Source organism: Prionailurus bengalensis, chromosome C2 (genome assembly GCF_016509475.1).
Source record: "Prionailurus bengalensis isolate Pbe53 chromosome C2, Fcat_Pben_1.1_paternal_pri, whole genome shotgun sequence".
Classification (NCBI taxonomy): domain Eukaryota; kingdom Metazoa; phylum Chordata; class Mammalia; order Carnivora; family Felidae; genus Prionailurus; species Prionailurus bengalensis.
The window spans coordinates 82,508,962-82,534,215 of record NC_057350.1 but is presented as its reverse complement, the minus strand read 5'-3'; the positions used below and the strand labels follow the sequence as shown (position 1 = coordinate 82,534,215).

At 38.8% G+C, this 25,254-nt stretch overlaps 1 protein-coding gene across 5 annotated transcripts in view; it reads left to right on the top strand.

Moving 5' to 3' along the window:
• Positions 1-25,254, top strand: part of MAP3K13 (mitogen-activated protein kinase kinase kinase 13) — a 171,803-nt gene that overhangs the window by 101,822 nt on the left and 44,727 nt on the right. For all 5 annotated transcript variants that reach the window (XM_043594685.1, XM_043594683.1, XM_043594682.1 and 2 more), the window contains one exon: positions 23,301-23,860. In XM_043594685.1, coding sequence (XP_043450620.1) covers positions 23,386-23,860 — 475 coding nt within the window. In that variant the 5' untranslated portion in view covers positions 23,301-23,385. The remainder of the gene's footprint in view (positions 1-23,300; positions 23,861-25,254) is intronic.

The window sequence follows — 25,254 nt, the reverse complement described above, 5'->3', positions numbered from 1 at the left end:
TAGATATCATGTATAAGTGAGGTCACATACGGTATGTCTTTCTCTGTTGACTTCTTTCACTCAGCATAATGCCCTCAGGGTCCAACCATGTTGTTGCAAATGGCAAGAGTTCATTCTTTTTTATGGTTGAATATTCGAGTGTGTGTGTGTGTGTGTGTGTGTGTGTGTGTGTGTGTACAATCACATTTTCTTTATCCATTCATCCACTGATAGACACTTAGATTGCTTCCATGTCTTGACTATTGTAAATTTAAAAACACACCTGCTAGTTCGATTTGCATCTACAACAACCCTAAAAGAGAAGTTTATTAATGCCAATGAACAAATGAGGTATTTCTATAACTTGTTTAAGAAATATATGGCAGAGCTAGGATTCAAATAAGATCTTCCAACTTGAAACTCCACGTTCTTTCCTATTACAACACATCATAAGCATAATGTAATTGACATGGGGAAAGCAACTGTTTATAATATATTGGGCTTTATTATGCTCTAATTCATTACAGTTCTGAGAGGAACTTTGTAGTAATGGCAAGTTATTCACTGATGAAATGTACGCAGTGTATGTTCATGACCCACTAACATGTTGGGCATCGTCAGAAAGGGTCTAGCAATGAAATAAAAAACAATATGTTCTCCTTAATCCACAACCATGGGAGCAGTGACATTTGGAGCATAATTCTGGGTGCTAATCTTGGCGAAAGATGGTGTGAAGTTGAAGATGGATCAGAATCAGTTAAAATGATTCAAGGGGTATGTGTGTCCTGCCTTAGGAATGTAGGCTGGAACTTATAAGACTCATCAGTATAAATGAACACAGGTTGATATTTACAAACTTATGGTGCATAAATTCTGAATTATAGACGTCCATCACCTTAAGCATGAAAGCATTTTGGAACAAAATTTTTAAAGTGTTACTTTTAAATTTTGAAGGCATTTTTACCTCAATTCATTAATTCATAAGACCTTTATTAATGTCGGGTTGCATGCTAGGTGTTGGGGAAAACGGTTATAAGATAGCCCCTACACTCAGCAAGCTTCTCTTCTAGAGAAAGAAACATACGTATTTAAGAGGTCATTTATAATATTGTTAGTGATAAGATAAAGGTTTTAAGGTTTAATAAAAAATAAGCTTAACACATGAATAAGATTTTTTAATGGATTATGAAGGGAAGCAGATGATGATTATCTTATATCTATTCCTTTTGGAAGTAGTAGTCACAAAAAGAATAATTACAGCCCCTTCAAAGCTATTGTCACAGACAACCTTTTAGGCCAAAAGGGCCACTGGCATTTTGTACGTTCTTTGGGTAGAGTTGTTTCTTCTTGTCCTCACTTGACAAGGTGTTGTGGCTATAGATCATGCTATATTTTAAGAACAGCTAAACATGCCAGTAGTTATTGAGAACCAGAAAAGGGGGAGGATGCTTTCACATAGCCAGAATAGACATCATAAAGTCCACGTACCAACCCTTATAGTTTACTTATAAGAAGATTCTTCAAGCCTTCATATAAAACCCAATTGCTAAGGGTGCCTGGGGGGCTCAGTGGGTTAAGCCACTGACTCTTGATATTGGTTCAGTTGTGAGGCTCAGGTCGTGATCTCGCAGTGTGGGATCCAGCCCCATGTCAGGCTCCATGCTGAATGTGGAACCTGCTTGGGATTCTCTCTCTCCTTCTCTCTTGGCCCCTCCCCTGCTCACTCTCTCTCGGGTGTGCTCTCTCTCTCTCAAACTAAATAAATAAAGTTTTAAAAAATGCTATTATTATGCACATATTTTTAACAAGTTTGGTTATCTGGTTTTAAGCCCAGGACAAATTATAAGTATATACTAACTACTCAGGCTGATTTACCAAGAGCTATGAAAAACGATGGCTCCTGAGTTGACTAGTGGCTTCAAACCAGACACTGAAACAGAAGAAAACTCAAATTAATGAAACAAGTACAATAATAAAGCAATCATTAGGATTTCAAAAGGATTTTCCATTTTGTAAATAGATTTACCGGTATTATTTCAATGTTTATTTATTTTTGAGAGAGAGAGAGACAGAATGCGAGTGGGTTAGGGGCAGAGAGAGAGGGAGACACGGAATCTGAAGCAGGCTCCAGGCTCCGAGCTGTCAGCACAGATCCCGACGCGGGGCTCAAACTCACAAGCCATGAGATCATGAGCTGAAGCTGGACGTTTAACCGACTGAGCCACCCAGGCGCCCCATTACAAGTATTATTTCAAATAGTAACTTGTATTGGGAATTTTTTAATGTTTGCTTTTTTTAAAAAAATTTTTTTAACGTTTATTTATTTTTGAGACAGAGAAGGACAGAGCATGAACGGGGGAAAGGCAGAGAGAGAGGGAGACACAGAATTGGAAGCAGGCTCCAGGCTCTGAGCCATCAGCCCAGAGCCCGACGCGGGGCTCGAACTCACGGACCGTGAGATCGTGACCTGAGCTGAAGTCAGACGCTTAACCGACTGAGCCACCCAGGCGCCCCTTAATGTTTGCTTTTTTTTTTTTTAATTTTTTTTCAACGTTTATTTATTTTTGGGACAGAGAGAGACAGAGCATGAATGGGGGAGGGGCAGAGAGAGAGGGAGACACAGATTTGGAAACAGGCTCCAGGCTCTGAGCCATCAGCCCAGAGCCCGACGCAGGGCTCGAACTCCCGGACCGCGAGATCATGACCTGACTGAAGTCGGTCGCTTAACCGACTGCGCCACCCAGGCACCCCCCAATGTTTGCTTTTTTAAAAAAATAATTTATGCACCACTTTTTAAAGACAGATATTTTTAAAACATGCACTTGTAATGAGTTCAGATTATAATTTCTGAAAGGAGACAGTGAAATACATCTTTAAATTCCATCCTATGTAATATTAATCTTTGTATTGAGGGACTACATCCTGGTTTCTGTCACAGTTATTATTTGACATTTATTTTTTTTCCATTAGAACTGCCTTATTCATTTATTATTTTTTAACACTTAGAATAAATATTTAATATTTATTGATGTTCTTCTTTGTCATCCTCACCTTGAACAGATGGGACTTATCAAGGATCCTTTAGTAGTCTGCAAATTTCAGCTATATATTGGGAATAGAAATGGAAACTACCCCAATGAATAATTAAGTAACAGATTTAGATTACTCTCTAGCATAAAGTCAAATTCACGTTCCAAAACAATGACATGGGACAGGTGAAAAATGATTGATCTTTGCCAATTTCAAATTTCTATTCTTGGTAAAGCCCAAAATGTTCTATCATACATTTTGAAGGGTATCATCTGGATTGAATCATTATCTTAAAAAATTAAAACTTAGGACTGCTTCTGTGAGCAAAAACAGTATTAAGTGAGGAGAACAGAACAATGTTAAAAGTCTAAAGCAATAGGATTTTATTGTGATTTTAATTACTTCTCAGTTAAAATTGGACCTTGGATCCAGAGTCTGGAGTTCCTTGCTCCTCTTGGAGTTTTTATCCTGGTTATCTGTAATGCAGTCATCTCTGAGAAGTGACAAGAGCTGTTGGTGATTTAGTAGCAACTTCTGGTTGTGTTCACTCTTCCCTCCATTAGCCTTTTCCTACTTCTCTGCCTTTTACCTTCACTCGGCATGTGATTAGAGACTTCAAAGAAGTGTAACTATGAAAATAGCAATGACACAATTTCAACTCTGAATTCTCCACAAATGACTGTTGAAACTGCTCAGGTACTTGAAAATTATTCCTTTGTGGCACAAAAAGAGACACATAGACCAATGGAATAGCATAGAAACCCCAGAACTAGACCACAAACGTATGGCCAACTCATCTTTGACAAAGCAGGAAAGAACATCCAATGGAAAAAAGACAGTCTCTTTAACAAATGGTGCTGGGAGAACTGGACAGCAACATGCAGAAGGTTGAAACTAGACCACTTTCTCACACCATTCACAAAAATAAACTCAAAATGGATAAAGGACTAGACCCAGAACTAGACCACAAACGTATGGCCAACTCATCTTTGACAAAGCAGGAAAGAACATCCAATGGAAAAAAGACAGTCTCTTTAACAAATGGTGCTGGGAGAACTGGACAGCAACATGCAGAAGGTTAAAACTAGACCACTTTCTCACACCATTCACAAAAATAAACTCAAAATGGATAAAGGACCTGAATGTGAGACAGGAAACCATCAAAACCCTAGAGGAGAAAGCAGGAAAAGACCTCTCTGACCTCAGCCGTAGCAATCTCTTACTCGACACATCCCCAAAGGCAAGGGAATTAAAAGCAAAAATGAATTACTGGGACCTCATGAAGATAAAAAGCTTCTGCACAGCAAAGGAAACAACCAACAAAACTAAAAGGCAACCAACGGAATGGGAAAAGATATTTGCAAATGACATATCGGACAAAGGGCTAGTATCCAAAATCTATAAAGAGCTCACCAAACTCCCCACCCGAAAAACAAATAACCCAGTGAAGAAATGGGCAGAAAACATGAATAGACACTTCTCTAAAGAAGACATCCAGATGGCCAACAGGCACATGAAAAGATGCTCAACGTCGCTCCTTATCAGGGAAATACAAATCAAAACAACACTCAGATATCACCTCATGCCAGTCAGAGTGGCCAAAATGAACAAATCAGGAGACTCTAGATGCTGGAGAGGATGTGGAGAAACGGGAACCCTCTTGTACTGTTGGTGGGAATGCAAATTGGTGCAGCCACTCTGGAAAGCAGTGTGGAGGTTCCTCAAAAATTAAAAATAGACCTACCCTATGACCCAGCAATAGCACTGCTAGGAATTTACCCAAGGGATACAGGAGTACTGATGCATAAGGGCACTTGTACCCCAATGTTTATAGCAGCACTCTCAACAATAGCCAAATTATGGAAAGAACCTAAATGTCCATCAACTGATGAATGGATAAAGAAATTGTGGTTTATATACACAATGGAGTACTACAGGGCAATGAGAAAGAACGAAATATGGCCCTTTGTAGCAACGTGGATGGAACTGGAGAGTGTGATGCTAAGTGAAATAAGCCATACAGAGAAAGACAGATACCATATGTTTTCACTCTTATGTGGATCCTAAGAAACTTAACAGAAACCCATGGGGGAGGGGAAGGAAAAAAAAAAAGAGGTTAGAGTGGGAGAGAGCCAAAGCATAAGAGACTCTTAAAAACTGAGAACAAACTGAGGGTTGATGGGGGGGTGGGAGGGAGGGGAGGGTGGGTGATGGGTATTGAGGAGGGCACCTTTTGGGATGAGCACTGGGTGTTGTATGGAAACCAATTTGACAATAAATTTCATATATTGAAAAAAAAAGAATTAAAGTACCCATTACTAGTAAGCATGTTAGGAAATGGGCAGTCTTACACATTGCTGGCTGGATATTCGGTTGTTACCATTTTTGAAAGTTATTGTGCAATATAAAAAAAATATACATATGCTTTGACTTAACCATCCAACTTCAGAGGATCTCTGAAAAGCAAACATCAGGAGGTAGAGATCAGATGCATGTTACAGCTCATTTGCCTCAGTGTCTTCCAGTGCTCTAAACTAGAAACCAAATCAGTTTCTGCCATCAGGGAGAGATTAGTTATGCCACATCCATACTAGAGAAGACTGTGCAGCTATTTAAAAAAATATATTTTATTGCTATCTGCCAACTTGGAGAGGTGTCCATGATGCAGTGATAAGCAAGAAGGCCAAGTTGCAGAATGATACGTACAGTACACTTCATTTTCAAAAGGTGAGATTTTGCATATGTCTGTATGTGAGTGTGCATGTCTGGATGGGTATAGAGAAGGTACTGGAAGGATATTGAATGTTAATATTACCTTGGAATAAAAGGGACTCTGGGTGGAAAAAAAAAAAGAAAATTATTCCTTTGGTTCCTTTCATTATTTTGGACACCTGGTTATGGTATCCTGGAAAGTCTTTTTTAAAAAAAATCTCAGATTTAATCCTGGCAAACCATCACTGGGATGAGGTGTATTTAAAGCATTTCATTCACAGGCATTACTAAAATATGAGAGCAAACCTGTTATTTTAAAAGTAATCGTGGGGCGCCTGGGTGGCTCAGTCGGTTAAGCGGCCAACTTCAGCTCAGGTCATGATCTCGTGGTCCGTGAGTTCGAGCCCTGCGTCAGGCTCTGTGCTGATGGCTCAGAGCCTGGAGCCTGTTTCAGATTCTGTGTCTCCCTCTCTCTCTCTCTGACTCTCCCCCGTTCATGCTCTGTCTTTCTCGGTCTCAAAAATAAATAAACATTAAAAAAATTTTTAAAAAATAAAATAAAAGAAGTAATCGAGTTCTATGCATTTAGCAAAGCCTCATGTACAAAGGGAAGCCACAATACTTATTAATTCTCACAACAAACAAATCTATTCAGGTGAATAAAACACACAGAGCACAGCTGTACAAAGAACCTTCTGTGGTGACGGAAATGTTCTATTTTGCACTGTCCAGTATGGTTGCCGCTAGCCACATGTGGCTCCTGAGCACTTGAAATGGACCTGAGCAACTTAGGAACCAAATTTTAATTTAATTTTAATGGATTTTAAGTTAAATAACCACATGTAACTGGAAGCTACAGTATTAGTGCAGGCATAGAGGTTTAGTGTTAAAATATAATGGAGTCAACCCTACAGAAGGTGGGCATATTTTAGAATTCTCCACTTATCTTTATTTGTTACCAGGAAGTTTTAGCTTTATCCTAAATGTAGAACCTCAGCCTGAAGCAAAACGTAAGTCAAGTCCATATTTTTCTGACTTAGACATTTCTTAATTAAATAGAAGCCCATTAGAATATTGACTGTAGAGTGTTGTGAGTGGGGCCATGGGCTTGGACTAAAAGCTCAGGCCCAGGCTTTGGGACTGGAATGGAACTGGGTTCACCTCCTGTCTTTACCACTTAGTAGTTGTAGTGAATTATTTGAACTCTCAGTGCATCACTTTCTTATCAGTTCTTATCAGGTTAGTAATAATGCTGTTCTCAAAGGGTTGATGTGAGGATTAAAAAAGTTAATACAGGTGACATGGGCAGAAGAATGAGTGGCAATAATCTCAACAAATGTTAGCTATTGATTTTAATATATTGTTTTCACATTGCTCTCTCTGTGTGAATGTGTGTGTTGGTGTGTATGTAAAGTTCTCCCATCCAAAAAGTAAACTGCATCATATTATATCAGGTTCTGAACTAAATTTTGAAGCTAGAAGGAAGGGAAAGAGGAGGGATGAGGTACAGATATAAATGATACTTGCATTCTCCTAGTGAATTGACAAACTAATGAGAATGAGTTACTTCTGTTGAAAAATGGGAGTCATGACCTAATGTTTGCTCCCCGCAATTCTAACAATCTATGGTTCTGTCATTCCTAAGTGATGCAGGGAAGGCAGAAAGACCCCTGTTGACTTCTTGCTCGCCAAGTACATGTAGGACTTGCCCAGGAGCAGTATGCAGGACCTAGTGCTTAGTGGGAAATTCCAAATATACCCTTGGAAGTCTTTTACTGATGCTCTCCAATAGCTCTGTTATACCAAGCTGGCAATGTATTATTTGGTTTAATGTTATATAGCATAAAACAAGTATTGAATGCATTATATTCATATCTCTACTTCTGTTATATTTTACTATCCAACTAAACAGTCCAAATAATGACAGTAAATTTAATGGGAAAATAGAACTTTAATAATACAATTTTATTAAAAAATATTTTCTCTTCTCTCTCACTTGCTGAGAGTCATAAACAGTAGCTCCCGACTGCAGAGCCAACGAGTTCTTACCAAGCAGTACACTATCCCTCCCCTCCCTATGGTTGGCATATATTTTAATAGGAACAACTAGCATCAGAATACTACTTCATAGCTTAAAAAGCACTTTCATGCCTATTATCTCATTTAATACTCACATAAGTCCTATGAAGATGCCCATTTTTCAGAACCCATGTGTAGCAGACGGCCTCCGCTATAAGTATTTAATCACAGTATCTATATATAATTTAGGTTTTATTGATGAAATACTTTTTTTTGGAACATATTACATAGTATTGAGACTCATGGATAGAATTTTGAATGTTTAGAAGGGAAAATACCCCCCATACTTCAGCCCAGGCGGAAGGAATAGTTGTCCAACAGACACCCAACTGCTGTAGAGCCCATGACTGATACCAGAGTTCAAATTTTCTCACCAAACCAAAAAATTCAGAAGCCAGATGTAGACCTCTTAATAGCTGAGGCTCAGCACTGTTGGTTGCATTTCCAGCTTTGACCATTATGTCCCTACCTGTAGCAGCAGGATCTCCACTGGTGTGGGGCTTAGGATCAGATCCACTTTCTGTCCTGCTCAAAGCACCCTGTTCTGTATCCCTGGAGGTTGACTTGTCTGGACTGCATCAGTGGACTTTCTCGTCCTCTGGTTTTCTGTTGGGTTCAACCATTGGCAAACACCTGCAGGGTCTTTGAAAGCAAAAGGCAAGTGAAATTGTGGTTCAATATTAACTCCACTGACTCTCTCCCTATCAGGTCAGTGCACCATGGTTGCATCCCTCTACCAAAGGCCACAGCTCTTGTTGGATGACCTTCTTGTATAGCTACACTCTCCAGGTCCTGGTGAGCATTCTTTCCCCTCCCCAGTTAAAGCCTACTGGCTATTACTAGCTTTGGGGCATAATACCATCCCTGTTGCTTTTTCTGTCCTGACTTTTGTAAGCAGTCTCATTAAATTCTCACTTGCCCCATTTGTTAGGGCCTGGGCTAACATAGGGTCCTTCTTCAGTGATAGTGCCTGCTTCTACTGCTTGCTCATCACGCAAGCAGTATTCACACATACTTCAGAAAATCCTAAGTCAGAAAAAGGATTATACACAACATAAAAAATTTCCTTCAATTTCGTCCCCAGCACATTTGGAATATGAATTAATCTCTAATTGGATTCTGCTTATTTTGTTCTTTAGAAACATACCTCATCTACGAAGGAAGATACAGGTGACATAGTAAACAAATGTAGTTAATGTGTATCCTAAGACTCTGATACTTATAAGAAGTAATTATTAATTATGTGTTTATCCTCAACATCAAAGTACTAACTTGTGCTACTCACACTGTCTCCTAATTTGGGGATTATTATGGTCTCAACAGCTGTAATTCTTCAAGTTACATCCAAAAAAGATTTTTTTTTTCTTTGAAAACTAGAAAATGCATAGAGACTACAAGAATAGTCAGAGGAGACTCAGGGCCTCAGGCCAGTGAATAGTGATGTCAAATCCTGCCATTACTTATTTCTGGGCTAAACTGCTCTACTTAACCCCTTGGAAATAAGAGGTCTTATGGGACACCTTGGTGGCTCAGTCAGTTGAGCCTCTGATTCTTGATCTCAACTCAGGTCATGTTCCCAGGGTCATGGGATTGAGCCCCGTGTTGGGCTCTGTGGAGCCTGCTTAAGATTCTCTCTTTCTTTTTCTCTCCCCCTCTCTCTCCCCACCCACTCTGCTCCTCTCCCCTGCTCGCTTGCTTGCTCTCTCTAAAGAAAGGAAAGAGTTCTTTTTATTATAAAATTGAAATAGCCATCCTTTGGGACAACCTTAAGGTTTCCTTTTTCCAAAGTTATAGCCATGAAGTAACTGAGGACAAATTGTTTTAATATTCTCTGTGCAGTCAAGGAAACCATCAACAAAACAAAAAGGCAACCTACTGAATGGGAGAAGATATTTGCAAATGAAATATCTGATAAAGGGTTATTATCCAAAATATGTAAAGAAATTATAAAGCTTAACACCAACAAAACAATCTGATTTAAAAATGGCCAGAGGACCTGAATAGACATTTTTCAAAAGAAGACATATAGATGGCCAATAGACACGTGGCCAATAGACACATATAGATGGCCAATAGACACACTCATTATCAGGAAAATCAAATCAAGACCACAATGAGATGTCACCTTATACCTGTCAGAATGGCTAGAAGCAAAAAGACAAGAAATAGAGTTGCCTGAATTAAGCATCCAGCTCTGGCTCAGGTCAGGATCTCGCAGTCCGTGAGTTCAAGCCCTGCGTCAGGCTCTGTGCTGACAGTTTGGAGCCTGGAGCCTGCTTTGGATTCTGTGTCTTTCTCTCTGTCCCTCCCCCACTCATTCTCCCTCTCTCTCTCTCATAAACATTAAAAAAATTTTAAGAGAAGAAATAAAAAGTGTTGGTGAGGATATGGAAAAGGAGGAACACTTGCACACTGTTGGTGGGAATGTAAATTGGTGCACCCACTGTGGAAAACAGTATAGAGGTTCCTCAAAAAATTAAAAACAGAAATACCATACAATCCAGTAGTTAGTTCCGCTACTGTGTGTTTACCCAAAGGAAATGAAAACACTAATTAAAAAAGATATATGTACCCCTATGTTTATTGCATGACTATTTTCAATAGCTAAGATGTGGAAGCAATTTGTGTCCATTGATTAGATGAATGGATAAAGATGTGGTTTGTGTGTGTATTTATGTGTGTGGGTGTGTATATATGTGTGTGTACACACATACACACAGGAATATTGCTTAGCCATAAAAAAAGATGAGATCTCGCCATTTGGGACAACATGGATGGACCCTATAGGGTATTATTCTAAGTGAAATAAGTCAGGCAGAGAAAGACAAATACCATGTGATTTCACTTATGTGTGGAACCTAAAAAACAAAACAAATGAACAAACAAAAAACAGACTCATAAATACAGAGAACAAACTAATGGTTGCCAGAAATCAGGAGGAGGGATGGACAAAATGGGTCAGGGGAAGTGGGAGATACAGACTTTCAGTTATGGAGTGAATAAATCATGAGTATGAAAGGTACAGCATGGGGAATACAGTCAATGGTATTGTACTAGCATTATATGGGGACAGATGGCGACTACATTTATGGTGAGCACAGCATAACATATAGAGTTGTTGAATCACTATGTTGTATGAATTGTGTCAACTCTATTTCAATTTTAAAAAGATAAATTAATAATAATAATGAAGTATATGTTTTCATAGATGGCCTAATCACTTTGACCAAACTTCCCACTTCTCACACCTCACAGTCCTCCAAGTATTTTTCATTAGCTTCCCCCAATGTTTACAAATCCTCCTGCTTTTTGTCCCTCTCCTCTATTGCAATAGTTTTAAATAAAGTCTTTCTTGCCTTTTTAACTGTTAAATTAAATTTTAAAATAAAATATATGTTTTTATTTGATCTTACTCCTTTAAGTATATAGTTATTATTAATAAGCATATACTTTCTTACTTAAAAATAAAATGTTTGTTAATTTAAAATATAAATAGGAGACTTTTACTGAGTGCTTACTCTGTGCCAGGTAGTATGTTAAGCACTCTGCAAGTGTTATTTAATCCTCATTACAACCCTATGAGGTAGATACTCTTATTATTCCAGTTTTTGATAACGGAAACTGAGGCACACAAAGATAAGAAACTTTCCCACGGACAGAATCAGCATTAGGACCCAGAGAGTTTGAATCCAGAGCTCACTAATTTTACTACAATATTAAATTTATCACGTAAGGACTATTTTTTATAATTTTCTAAGTTTGTGGGAAGTTGCCACTGTACAGAGTTCTCTAGGCTTAGAGCTACAGCAAACTTTTTAGACTCTGCCCTGGACATAAGCCTTCCTTAGGAAAGTGAAGGCAAACTGCCTGAAGGTAGTAACATTGCTGAAAGTTAGGTGACACAAGAGTGGGGTTAGGCAATCCCTGAAAGGCAGAGCACCTAACATGGTGTGAAACCATCCATATCTCTAGGGCAGAACATTCCATGATCTCCCTTGGGACCACGGTTCTGCAATGATTCTCTTATGTTCTAATTGCCCTTTTGTTTAAAGTATAAGCAGCCTTTTCCTAGAGATATTTTCTTGAATCAATAAAATTAACTCCTAATTTAACATAGCAATTTAGAAACATGGCAATTCATTTTTTCTCCCAAATATTGAAATGACATAGCATTGATACTCTCCTAAACATTACTATAGCTACATACAGCCTTCCCTCTTTTTTCAATTTAATTAAACCCTGGAATGTAAAAAAAATAAATAAAAAATAAAAATAACCGCTATAATTAAATTACACACAAAGGAAATTAAATATGAAAAAGAAGCTGTATACACTTGAGATTATCCTCTTCTGTTTTCCATCTTACTTTTGCCCTTTTGACCCCATGTCTCTGTTTATTGATTCTTTGTGTCTTCATTTATAATTTCATATGAATGTTAAATGTGTCTCAGTTTCTAAGTGTATTGATCTTTCCCCGCCTTCTTTTCCTCTTTTTCTCACTTTTCCACTTAAGAAAAACTTACCTTCCATTTTCCCTTTCTCTCATGTCCCTTGATTTCACATATATATTGAGCATATTGACATATGTCTTCTTATTCTAGTTTTTCTAGTTAAAGACTTGGATAGTTAGCAAGTATTGAGGATTCAGTGCGTATTGGGTGTGTTATCTATACATGGTCTCATGCAATTCTCTAGTCTCTTAAGTGCGTGGGATCTGGTGTTATACCAGTTATAAATATAATGAAATTGAGGTTTAGAGAGTTCAGCGCAAGTTAATCATGAGGATTTGAATCCAGGTCTATCTTCCTACAGTGCTTTCCCTCCTATCCCCTCACAATATTTCTCTCCATATCATGAAGTGCATAGAAGGTTCTGATTGATTGATTGGGAAATAATTTTAAGGTGTGCATTATAGCCCAAATTTTTAAAAATAATTTTAATTTTAAATAATAATTTAAAAAAATTTTTTAACGTTTTATTTATTTTTGAGACAGGGAGAGACAGAGCATGAACAGGGGAGGGTCAGAGAGAGGGAGACACAGAATCCGAAACAGGCTCCAGGCTCCGAGCTGTCAGCACAGAGCCCGACGTGGGGCTCAAATTCACGGACCGCGAGATCATGACCTGAGCCGAAGTCGGCCGTTCAACAGACTGAGCCACCCAGGCGCCTCTTAAATAATAATTTTAAATTAATTTCAACTGTCATTTCAGTTGTCTTCCTGAACGATTTATCTTTTTATGCTATTAGTCATTTAAAATTTTATTTTATTTTTGTTATGTTTTTGTTGAAGGATAGTAGAGTTGACACAGTGTTCCATTAGTTTCGCGTGCACAGCATAGCGATCAACAACTCTATATGCTACGCTATGCTCACTACTATTGTAGCTACCATCTGTTAACCATATAACACTCTTACAATACCATTGACTGTATTCCCGTGACTTATTCATTCCATGACTGGAATCCTGTACCTCTCACTCCCTATCACCCAGTTTGCCGATTTCCCCACCTCCCTCTGGCATCCACCAGTCTGATGAATTATTTATCTTAGAGCCATAGATATCCAAAAAGAGAAGTGGAAGGCATAAACTAATAGGCAAAGAAAAGAAGAAAAGGGACTAGCATTCATTGAGTGCTTACTGTGTACTGGAAGCTTTTACCAGGGACTAATTCAAGTTCATAATTCTACGTATTTTGTAAGCCTCCTTTTCCTTTTTTTTTTTTTTTAATTAGGGTATTTCTCTATCTTCTACTTTTCCACGGATAGCTATTTTGCTCACAGTTCCTAAAGGTAATCCTTTACCAAAGGGCGTTTTTGTGATCCTAAATGCAAGAGTTCTAGTGCCTTTGCATGTTATTCATCTTGACCTTAGAAATTGGAAATAATCACAACACTTAGATACACCCTTGTCTCTTCATCTGTCTTGAGTTTCCAGTCTCTTAGTCATGATTATTCTACCTTCTCCAGCTTGAATATGATCCTTACTAGTCAAAAAGGTAAAAACAAAATAGGAGTTGTCAACTTTTGTTTCCTCGTTGTCATCTGTTTTTATTCTTTTGTTTTCAGTTTATAATTATTCTTAAGCTGTTTGCAAGCCTTAGCAAACACTGACAGTTAGGTTTCTCAACAACGTCCTTAACATTTCATATGATTTTTCATATATGCAAAAGTAGTAAAGCTTTTAGTCTATGTGTATAAAGCAACAGATATTTGGATTGAAAACTTCTTACTAAAAGAGTAATGCATGCTAATACTAGAAATTTGGGGAAATATAAAACATTTAAAAGAACAACAGTGATAACCACTGTTGACCTTTTAAACCTATTTTCTTATGTTCTTGGAATGCATATATAATTATTTTTGTATTTATTAATGTTTGTATATTTAAAGGCATATATGTCTATATCTTACTATTTAAGACATTTTAAGTAAACTTATCTAGCTACTACAAGTCAGATTTAGGTCAGAAAATGTTGATTCTATTCTGGAATATTTGTACTTACCACAGTCCATATTATTTATTAAAGACATATGAAGTTATGGGGAAGTCATTTCTTTAGTCAAGAAATATGTTTAGCATTTGAGGCATTTAGCATTTAAGGTATATTTGAAGCCTCACAAGTTTCTATTTCTTGATAAATTTACAGTCTACAACTCTGAAAATAAAGCATCTTTATTCATTTTTAAACCTACATAATAATAGGGGTGCCTGGTAGGCTCAGTCGGTTAAGTGTCTGACTTTGATTCAGGTCATGATCTCATGGTTTGTGAGTTAGAGCCCCACATCGGGCTCTGTGGTGACAGAGTAGAGTCTGCTTCAGATCTTCTCTCTCCCTCTCCCTCTGCCCTTCCCTCCATCTCAAAAATAAGTAAACATTTAAAAATTTTATTTGAAAAACCTACATAAAAATTATTTTAGCTTTAATCGTGATTGTATTTATAGGTACTTGTATTCAGAAAGTAATATTACCATGGAGAATTTGCCATTTTTTAATTGTTATATTTTGTTGGCTCTAGCATACTTTCAATATTATTAAGTATTCATAATCTTAATGAAAAATATATGTAAATTTTAGGCACTGAAACAATATTTTTGAATGCATGATTGTTGAATGAAATATTATAAAGATGAAGAATGAGGTAGGTCAGTGAATTTGGTTGATATGAGGTTATTGTCCTTTCTTTTTTTTTATAGTCATGTTTTATTTTTATTTAAAAAATTGTAACGTTTATTTTTTTTTCAATATATGAAATTTATTGTCAAATTGGTTTCCATACAACACCCAGTGCTCATCCCAAAAGGTGCCCTCCTCAATACCCATGGTTATTGTCCTTTCAAATAGGAGTTTCAGTAGATGATTCACAGTTAAGAGACCAAGTTAGAGGTAAGGTACAATTGCAGACAACTCTTTTTTTAGGTTTAAACTCATTCTTTTTTGTAAGAAAAAAATTTTTTTAATGTTTATTTAGTTTTGAGAGAGAGACAGACAGAGTGCAAGCAGGGGAGGGGCAGAGAGAGAGGGAGACACAGGATCTGAAGCAGGCTCCAGGCTTTGAGCTGTGAGCACAGAGCCTGACGTGGGGCTCGAACTCACAAACTGTGAGATCACGACATGAGCTGAAGTCTGGTGCTTAACCGACTGAGCCACCCAGATGCCCCTGTTTGAACTCCTTCTAAAAGCACTAAATTATTATTCTCTTGCCCCACGTTTTATGTATATGATCTTATACTTTACATTCTTTAATTTTGTGAATCTTTTGACTGATTTTCATAGCTCTAATTGATTTTATTTATTTTGTGCTTTAACTTCTGTACTGGTTTTATAAGTGATTAATCTACTACTTTTATTATATTTCTATTTACCTGTGAAATTTTTTCCTTTCATAATTTTCTTTCTTCTGATTATAGCTTTTTCTTTATACTCGAAGAACTCCCTTTAACATTTCTTGTAAGGCTGATTTAGTGATGTTGAATTCTCAAACTTCTGTTTGGGAAACTCTGTCTCTTCTTCTATTGTAAATGGTAGCCTTCCTGGATAGAGTATTCTTGGTTGCAGGGTTTTTTTCTTTCAGGACTTTGAGTATTTCATGCCACTCCCTCTGGCCTGCAAAGATTCTGTTGAAAAATGAGCTGATAGCTTTATGGGGTTTCCCTAGTATGTATCTATTTTCTTTTCCCTTGACACTTTTAAAATTCTCTATCACTACTTTTGGCCATTTTAATAATTATGTGTCTTGGTGTAGACCTCTTTGGGTTGATTTGTTTGGGGACTCTCTGTGCTTCCTGGATCTGGATTTCTGTTTACTTCACCATATTAGGGAAGTTTTTAGCTATTATTTCTTCAAATAAATTTTTTGCTCCTTCTTCAGTGTCTTCTTCTGGGATCCCTATAATGCAAATGTTATTATGCATGATGATATCACTGAGTTCCCTTAACCTATTCTCATTTTTAATTATTCATTTCCCTTTTTGCTTTTCATCTTGATTGCTTTTCATTACCCTGTCCTCCAGGTAGCTGATATGTTCTTCTGCTCCTCTAATCTGCTCCTCATTCCCTCTAGTGTGTTTTTAACTTCAGTTATTGAGTTCATCATGTCTTACTGGTTCTTTTTTTATATTTTCTATCTCTTTGTTGAAGATCTCACTGAGATCCTTCACTCTTTTCTCAAGTTGAGTGAATATCTTTACGACCATTACTTTCAATTCTTTATCAGGCATATTGCTTACCTCTGTTTCATTTAGCTCTCTTGCTGTGACTTTGTCATGTTCCTTCATTAGCACATATCCCTCTGTCTCCTCATTTTATTCCTCTGTGTCTGTTTCTGTGTGTTAGGAAAGTCATTTATGTCTCCTGATCTTGAAAAAATAGTGGCCTTTTGAAGAAGAGGTCTTGTGCCCTGTAGCATAGTATCCGCTGTTCACCAAAACCAGCACTTCAGGGGAATCTCCTATGTGGGTTGTGTGCACCTTACTGTTGTGGCTGAGCCTCATTTGCCTTCAGTCCATCTAGCTGCAATGGCCCACTTTGCCTGTCGTGGGCCAGGTTTGGTTCCTGTGCTAAAGGGCAGGTCTGGGACTGCTATAAGCTTGTATTTGGTCAGTGTCAACAGTAAGACCAGATACCTGCCCTCAGTTCATTTGCCCAGGCCACAATCAAATGCAGGACACTCTCCCCACATTGTCCCCTGAGAAGCTTTCATTGATGGGCAGGTCCTGCAGACAAACTGGATACCTGCCTCCAATCCCTCTGCCTGGGCTGCAGTGACCCTGAACTCCAGGGCTCTCTCCCTATGCTGCCTTTGAGAGGTTTTTGTTGGTAGGCAAGGCCAGCAGTAGGATCAGATGACTGCCCCCAGACTGTATGTTGGGGCTACAGATGTACTGATTGGCAGGGCACTCTCCACGCTGTCAGTTATAAGGTTTGCTTCCTGTGGCTGTAGTGGAACTGGTGTGTGTGGTTACCTTCCCCTCTCCAGGGCAGGAGTCACTTTGCAGTGGTGCTGGTCCCTGCTGGGGCTGCTTGCAGGATGAGAAGTGGCTGGAGCTGCTTTGTAGGGATGTGTAGGCCACTCTTTTGATCTAATTTAAATCACATACTTATGATTTTTTACGTTCCATTAGAAAAAGCTATCTATTTTTTTCTTTAAGTTCAAATCAGGATCTTATTAACAGACCTCTAACCTGGGAAGATCAATTTTATGTTATTACTACAAACAAGTAGCTTAATCCCAGTTTTAAAATGGGAATGATGCCTTAGTAGCAGAAATGTCTCTTATGCCCTAGATACTGTTATATGAATTGTAGAGATGGAAGAGTTGGATTTATTTTAAGGCCAGAAAATGCCAAGCAAAGAGAAGACAGCTTGGGAATAGCTTAACGCCATTCAAGAAATCTCAGCAATAATTCTTAATTTATAATTTTATTCAATTTTAGTTATACCAAAAACTTTATCTATGGGGCAAATTCTTCCAAAATCTTTGACATACTCATATTTATGGTATAAAACTCAAAACCTAATCTATTATAAAAGTACCCTTTATTAGCAACTTGGAAATTTTTGTATTATATAAGAAAAGCACAAGAACTCAAGGGCTGTCTGGCCACATCGCTTCTTCCATTCCCTTTTCTCTGTGCCGAATCCATTTTGGCACAAAGCCAAGGTAATTTCCAGAAATTGGCAGTGCCCTGGCAAATGCACAGCTGCTACCGTCTCCAGCCCCTACCTACTAATTTTGCACAAACCACTTCCTCCTCTTGGAGCTGAGAAATTCACAGGGCAAGGGAAATGTGCCGGGAGGGCAGATATGGAAGCGCTACCTTGTGCCTCTGGCAGATTCAAAAGCCCTTAAAGGTAACAGCAGCATCACCTCCCCTGCACCCCTGCTCACAGAGCTTCCTACTGAGAAAGGTGACATTCCAACCTTGCCCTTTTACCCTCCTGCTCTTCCTTATCTTTCTCCATTTGACTCTCAATGTTTAAAGATTTTGCCTCATTTCTTTTTTCTGTTTTCATTTTTAACATTTTCTGGTCAATACTAGCTTTGACTTCTCATGAATTGAAAGATCCAAACAGTTGCCATGAGGGTGCCTGAGCCAAATCTGGACGGGGAGAGAGGCACTGAGATGGCAAAGGAGCAGTTAGAGTGGGGCTGCCTGTGTTGCCTGTTTGCACTTACCAGCTTCTTCACTGTGCAGTGGCAGTGTGTGGGTGTGTTCACATACACACAGGTAAAATTTAGCTATCTTTATCCTCCTACACTCTTCTTAAACGTAGTCAGCTCTGATCATATTTTAAGACAGTCACGGGATGATTTCTTTCCCTTTGTCCTTGTGCCTCTCCATTTCTCCGCCTTTGTTGGTTGAGATTGGACCTGATATTCTTGGTGAGCAGAGGGAAGCCTCTTGGACTGTACACATCTTTATACATGCCTTGAGGTTCCCCTTGCTTGTGCCCCCTCCCAGAGCACTGCTGAGTTGCCAGTAGCTGGATGGCCTTGTCGCGGCTCTGTTGACTGGTACAGTCATCCCTCTAGGTGGATACTTGTGCTTTCTTGAGAGTGTCTTTAGTGCATGTAAAATAACAGTGAGAATTACTATTGTTTTTGTCATCAATGATCATGATACCACGGCTATTTGTATCTCTCTCTGAATAAACAAACAACCAGACTAGGGAAAGACTGTAGGATGAGGAAGGAGAATTCATTTCCAGCTCTGCCACTGATTAGCTGTTGCATTGAGCAAGTCAGCAATATCATAGGAATTTGAATTTGAACATATGAATGTTATTCTCATAGGTAAAGCAAGTCGTTTGGACCATATTCCTTGCTAGACATTCCTTGATAAATGTCAAACCAAGGGGCACCTGAGTGGCCCAGTCGTTTACGTGTCTGACTCTTGGTTTCTACTCAGGTCATGATCTCACGGTTGGTGTGTTTGAGCCCTGCATCAGGCTCTACATTGACAGCATGGACCCTGCCTGGACTCTCTCTCCCTCTCTCTTTGCCCCTGCCCTGATGTGCTCTCTCTCTCTCTCTCTCTCTCTCTCAAAATAAATAAACTTCAAAAAAAAAAAAAAATCAAACCAAGTGTGATGAGCATGCTGAAGTTCTCTTCCTTAGACTCATTCCCAGTGCCAGGGGGGACTAGTCTGCTTCATGTGCACCCTTAACCTCTTAGAAGTAGGAAAAGGTTACAAAACAAACATGTTTTTCTAACTTTTAGTGCATGAACTCATTACAATGTGGTGTCATTAGGGAGAAACTCAGAATACAAACTGACAAAAATGGAAATTCACCAGGAATTAACATAAAGTTCTATAGTCTGATTCAAAGAACAAATTCCACAAATAGGTGTTTGGCTGAAATTCACATATTCATTTGGGTATTTGCATTACCCTCAAGTCTGATGTGAGCCAAAAGCACGATGTACACCCTGTGCTGTATGTATGAGTCCCAACTGGCAAAGGTAGATTGGAAGTAACTGCTGAGGCAGTGGCCAGGGCAGGTAGTATCAAGTCAGCAGTCTTAAAAGACCTCAATCAGAGCAAGGTAAGAGAGGGCAAAGTCAAGAGAGCTCAAGGTTGTGGCAAGAAATCAGCAGGAAAACAAAACGAAGGGATCAGTAATGTGAAAGCTGAGAGATCAGCACAAAAGGAATGGGGTGGGGAGGATAGGGTGACGGGAATGAGGGTCAATTCCGCAAACAGCTATTGCTGTAACAGAGGGCTTCAGCTTTTCTTTTTATTTCTTTTTCCCCCCAACCTTATAGTACCAGGCAGCTTCCTAGCTCCCAAATTTCTCCATTCCCTAGAATTTAAGTCCACCTCTAAGCTAACCTCATCCAACCCAACCTCATCTCTCTGATTTATTTAAAGGAAAAATCATCTGCATCATTTTATGAACTTTCAGAACCCATATATGAAGGAAAGGCATTACCTTAACTGCTCCCAACATTAGCTGGCTATTCCATTATTTCTGAGTTACCAAACTTCTCACACATGCCCTGGTGGTTTCTGCTTGCCTCTGCTAATTCCCTTAGCCAACCTGACTTCCTTTCTTCTATGGATCTCAAATCATCCTCTTTTCAAAGATTCATCTCAAGTCCTACCTCTTTTTTATTTTATTTTTTAACATTTATTTATTTTTTAGAGAGAGAGCATGAGCACACAAACAGGGGAAAGGCAGAGAGAGAGAGAGACAGGAATCGAAGAGGGCTCTTTGCTGAGAGCAGAAAGCCCGATGTGGGGCTCAAACTTGCAAACCATGAGATCATGACCTGAGCCAAAGTTGGACACCCAACTTTGACTTCCTGGAATGTCAGGTCTCACTTTTACTTGGTTTACCCTCCAGCCCAAACAGCATTTCCTCTATGACATCTCTAGACATATTTGATGTTTATTTTCCTGAGCCCTCATAGCACCTTGTTCATGTCTGTGTACTACATATCTAACCATATGGCTTTTCTCGTCATTTGGTCTTTCCCTCTAGATTTTAAGTTCCTATAGAGTAGAAACATATGTACCATTCATTAATGCCTAACACACTGTATAGCATGTGATAGGAGCTCAATACATGTTTAAATGAATGAATGAGACTTCAAAGGATATGGTATTTTCATTGGTTCATTCACACAAGCTCCTCATAGGCAATGAAAACAAGGCTTAAAATTTGGGTCTCAGAGGGGTGCTTGGGTGGCTAAGTCGGTTAAGTGTCCGACTCTTGATTTCAGCCTCGGTCATGATCTCAGAGTTTGTGGAATCAAGCCCTGCATCAGGCTCTGCGCTGACAGTTGGGAGCCTGCTTGAGATTCTCTTTCTCCCCCTCTCTTTGCCCCTCCCCCCCTAATGAATAAATAAAAAACTTTAAAAATTTTGGGTCTCCGTAATGCAGATGAGAAATTAATAAAATAGGGATAATTTCTTTTTATCCAAAAACCTTAATATAGGATACTATTGAGTCCCCATCACCTTCAGCATAAAATCCAAGTCTTTTAGCCTAGCATACAAAGCTCCTTATAACATAGACCCTGACTTTCTCTCCATTCTTATCTTCCTATGTATACGTATAACCTGCATTCCGTCCACTTTGATTTCTCATATACTCCATAGTCTTTCATGCCTCCATGCCTTCGTTCATACTTTCCCCACACCTGTGGCACCCTCTCCGTCTTCTCTCACTCACCCCTCTCCTGCATGCCCGATGAGGTTCTATACTTCCAACACTGATCAATAGTTACCACCTTTGGGTAGCTAGCTCTGAAAGTATCCCTCCCTATTCTGTGCCCCTAGAGCACGTGGTTGATTCATTATAAGCACTATGCTGTCAGTCATTGTTGGTCTGTTTCTTGCTTCCTCTGTAAAGTGAGATTATCTTCATACCCTGACTTCTAATGTATTCTAGATGTTTAATACAGAGTGAAGGAAGAAAGGAATAACTATTATATAGGGATTTGTAAAGAAAGTAAATTTCTGATAATAGACATACATCGAATAAATTTAAGATTGAATTTGCATGATCTGGACAATCTGGAACAATCCCATGTCTTTCTTTTCAGAGGTTGGGTTTCCCTGAAAAATTGGTGCTAATGGACATATCAGAAGCAATTAATAAGTTTAAAACACTGGGGCTTAGTCTGTGCCCCAGAATTGGTTTAGTACAGTAAAAACAAATTTTATATCTTAGGAATTTATCTTGTCACATACTGAAGATATTTATCTAAATGACTTAATGAATACTTTAGAAAGTAAAACAATGTCCCAATAGATAAAACACTAAAGAAATTAGGAAAAAAATGAGCAGGATATAGTTTTTAATAAAAGTGTGTGTATCAAGATATTTAACTTCTGTTTGGGAAGGGAAATGTTTTTTTTCTGATTATAAACCTAATATATATGTCTTAGTCTGTTTAGGATGCTATAACAAAAATACCATAGACCAGGTGGTTCAAAGAACAAGTATGTATTTCTCACAGTTCTAGAGGCTAGGAAATCCAAGATCAAGCCACTGGCATGTTCTATATGTCTGGTAAGGTCCTCCTTCCTGGTTCAGAGACAGCTGTTTTCTCACTGTGTCCTCACATGGCAGAAGAGGAAATACTGGGAGCTCTCCAGTATTTTTTTTTTTTTTTTGAGCAAGAGAGAATGAGGAGAGAGAGAGAATTTTAAGCAGGCTCAATCCCACAACCCTGGGATCATGACCTGAGCTGAAATCAAGAGTCAGACAGTCAACCAACTGAGCCACCCAGATGCCTCACTCTGGGATCTCTGTTATAAGGGCACTAATCCTCTGAGGGCTCCACCTTTCTGACGTAATCATTACATCCCAAAGACCTCGCTTCCAAATACTATCACATTGGGGATTGGGTTTCAACATACGGATTTTGGAGGAGGGGGACACAAACATTCACTTTATAGCAACACGTTAATGCAGAATGCTTGGAATATTTTGAGAAACACAACGACATAAGCCTCTCCCAAATCTAACCACCTAGAATTAACAAAAGTTAGTAGTTAACAATAGTTAATTCTTGGAGTGTATTCTTCCAGTCTTTTTTCTTACACACATACAAATATGTGTTTATGTGTCTTTTCAAATAAAAGTTGGGGATGGTTTAAACAGATGATGGGGATTGAGTGCACTTGTGATGAGCACCAGGTGACGTATGGAAGTGTTGAATCACCATATTATATCACCTGAAACTAATATTATGCTGTATGTTAACTAACTGGAATTTAAATATGAATTTTTTTAAAATGTAAGGGTTTATGTTGTACATATTGTTCTCACCTGTTTTTTATATTAACATGTCTTGAACGTTTTCTCAGGTTAGTAAATACTCTTCTACAGCATCATTTTTAATTGCTGCACAGTATTCCATCATGTGGATATATTTATTTAACCAATCCCCATTGTTTCAATATTCTTGTTATTAAAAACAGAAGTGGTGTAGTGTGGGTAACGAAAGGAAGGGTGAACTCATGTCCTCCTCCTGTTTTCCCAGGTTTTGGAGCCCTCTCTTGCATCAGAACTCTGCCCTCCTAATCCTCTGAGTGTCATCTCAGGATCCTGGGCACACTCATGGCACGATGGCCAACCCTCAGGAGCACCTGAGCTGCTCCTCTTCCCCACACTTACCCTTGAGTGAAAACAGAACCTTCAATGGACTACAAGATGAGCTCACACCTACGGGGAGCCACCCTTCACCCAAGCTCCTTAAGGACCCGCAGGAAAAGGGGGGAGTACACGCAGAGCTAACCGAGAACATGAACAGCCCCATCACCACAACAGTGTTGACGAGTGTGAGCGAAGATTCCAGGGACCAGTTTGAGAACAGCGTTCTTCAGCTAAGGGAACAAGATGAATCGGAAATGGCCGTGTCTCAGGGGAACAGCAACACCACGGACAGAGAGAGCACAAGTGGAACCGAAGACATCAAGATTCAGTTCAGCAGGTCGGGTAGCGGCAGTGGTGGGTTTCTGGAAGGACTATTTGGATGCTTGAGGCCTGTATGGAATATCATTGGCAAGGCATATTCCACTGATTACAAATTGCAGCAGCAAGGTAAGTTAGAGCGTGGATTTGGGAAACATTTCCTGTATAAACATACCACCACCATTCACTGGACAACCTTTGATTTAAAAAACTGGTGCCAATCAAAAAGAATGAAATCTTGCCATTTGCAACTATGTAGATGGAATTACAGGGTATTATGCTAAGCAAAATTAGTCAGTCAGAGAAAGACAAATATCATACGACTTCACTCATATGAGGACTTTAAGATACAAAACAGATGAACATAAGGGAAGGGAAGCAAAAATAATATAAAAACAGAGAGGAAGGCAAAACATAAGAGACTCTTAAATATAGAGAACAAACAGAGGGTTACTGGAGGGGTTGTGGGAGGGGGGATGGGCCAAATGGGTAAGGGACATTAAGGAATCTACTCCTGAAATCATTGTTTCACTATATGCTAGCTAACTTTGATATAAATTAAAAAAATAAAAAGAAAACTAGTATCAGATGAATACCCCATACCAACCTCCTATAAACCTTCTGACTGGAACAGATTCACATTTGGTTGGTCTTTTTTTCGAAGCCCATCTTTTGCAGCTGTCCAGTCAAGTGGTGTCAAGTAAGGTACATAAAGACAATCCACAGCGTTATGAGGAAGAAGATGTTAGAGCTCCTGTTCCTCCTATCATCATTTTAAATTTCTATTTTCATGTGTGTTTTCATATATATTTGGTATTTGAATAAAGCTGTACAGATACATAATTTATAAATAAATCACATAGTGAATGCATGTTTAAAAATTTTTTGTTGAGGGGTTACCTGGGTGGCTCAGTCGGATAAGCGTCCCACTCGTGATCTCAACTCAGGTCTTGATCTCAGGGTCGTGAGTTCTAGCACCACGTTGGGTTCTGCACTGGGCGTGAAGCCTATGGAAAATTTTTTATTGAAAATGTATTCAGTCAAAAAGTCTGATGGCCACTGGGTTGATTCTAAGCCAGACAGAAGCCACATGGTTCTGTGCCTGAAAATTGCTGCCCTATCATAGGTTGTAGTAAAAAGGAATCATTTTCTTTTTTTTAATTATTTTTCTTAAATGTTTATTTTTGATAGAACACAAGGGGGGGAGGAGAAGAGAGAGACGGAGACACAGAATCTGAAGCAGGTTCCAGGCTCTGAGCTGTCAACACAGAGCCTGACGCAGGGCTCGAACCCACAGAACAGACTGTGAGATCATGACTTGAGCTGAAGTCAGTCACCCAACTGACCCAGGCTCCCCAAAAGGAATCATTTTCTTACAGCCAGGTCACAGAAAGCTCACGTTGTGAGGAAAGAACAAGTATCTAACCAATCTTGAGAAGCATTATTATGTCTAGATCTCACAGCTTTTGGAAAAGTAAATTAACTCCCATCATTGTGTAATTTACATATTCATATATACCGAT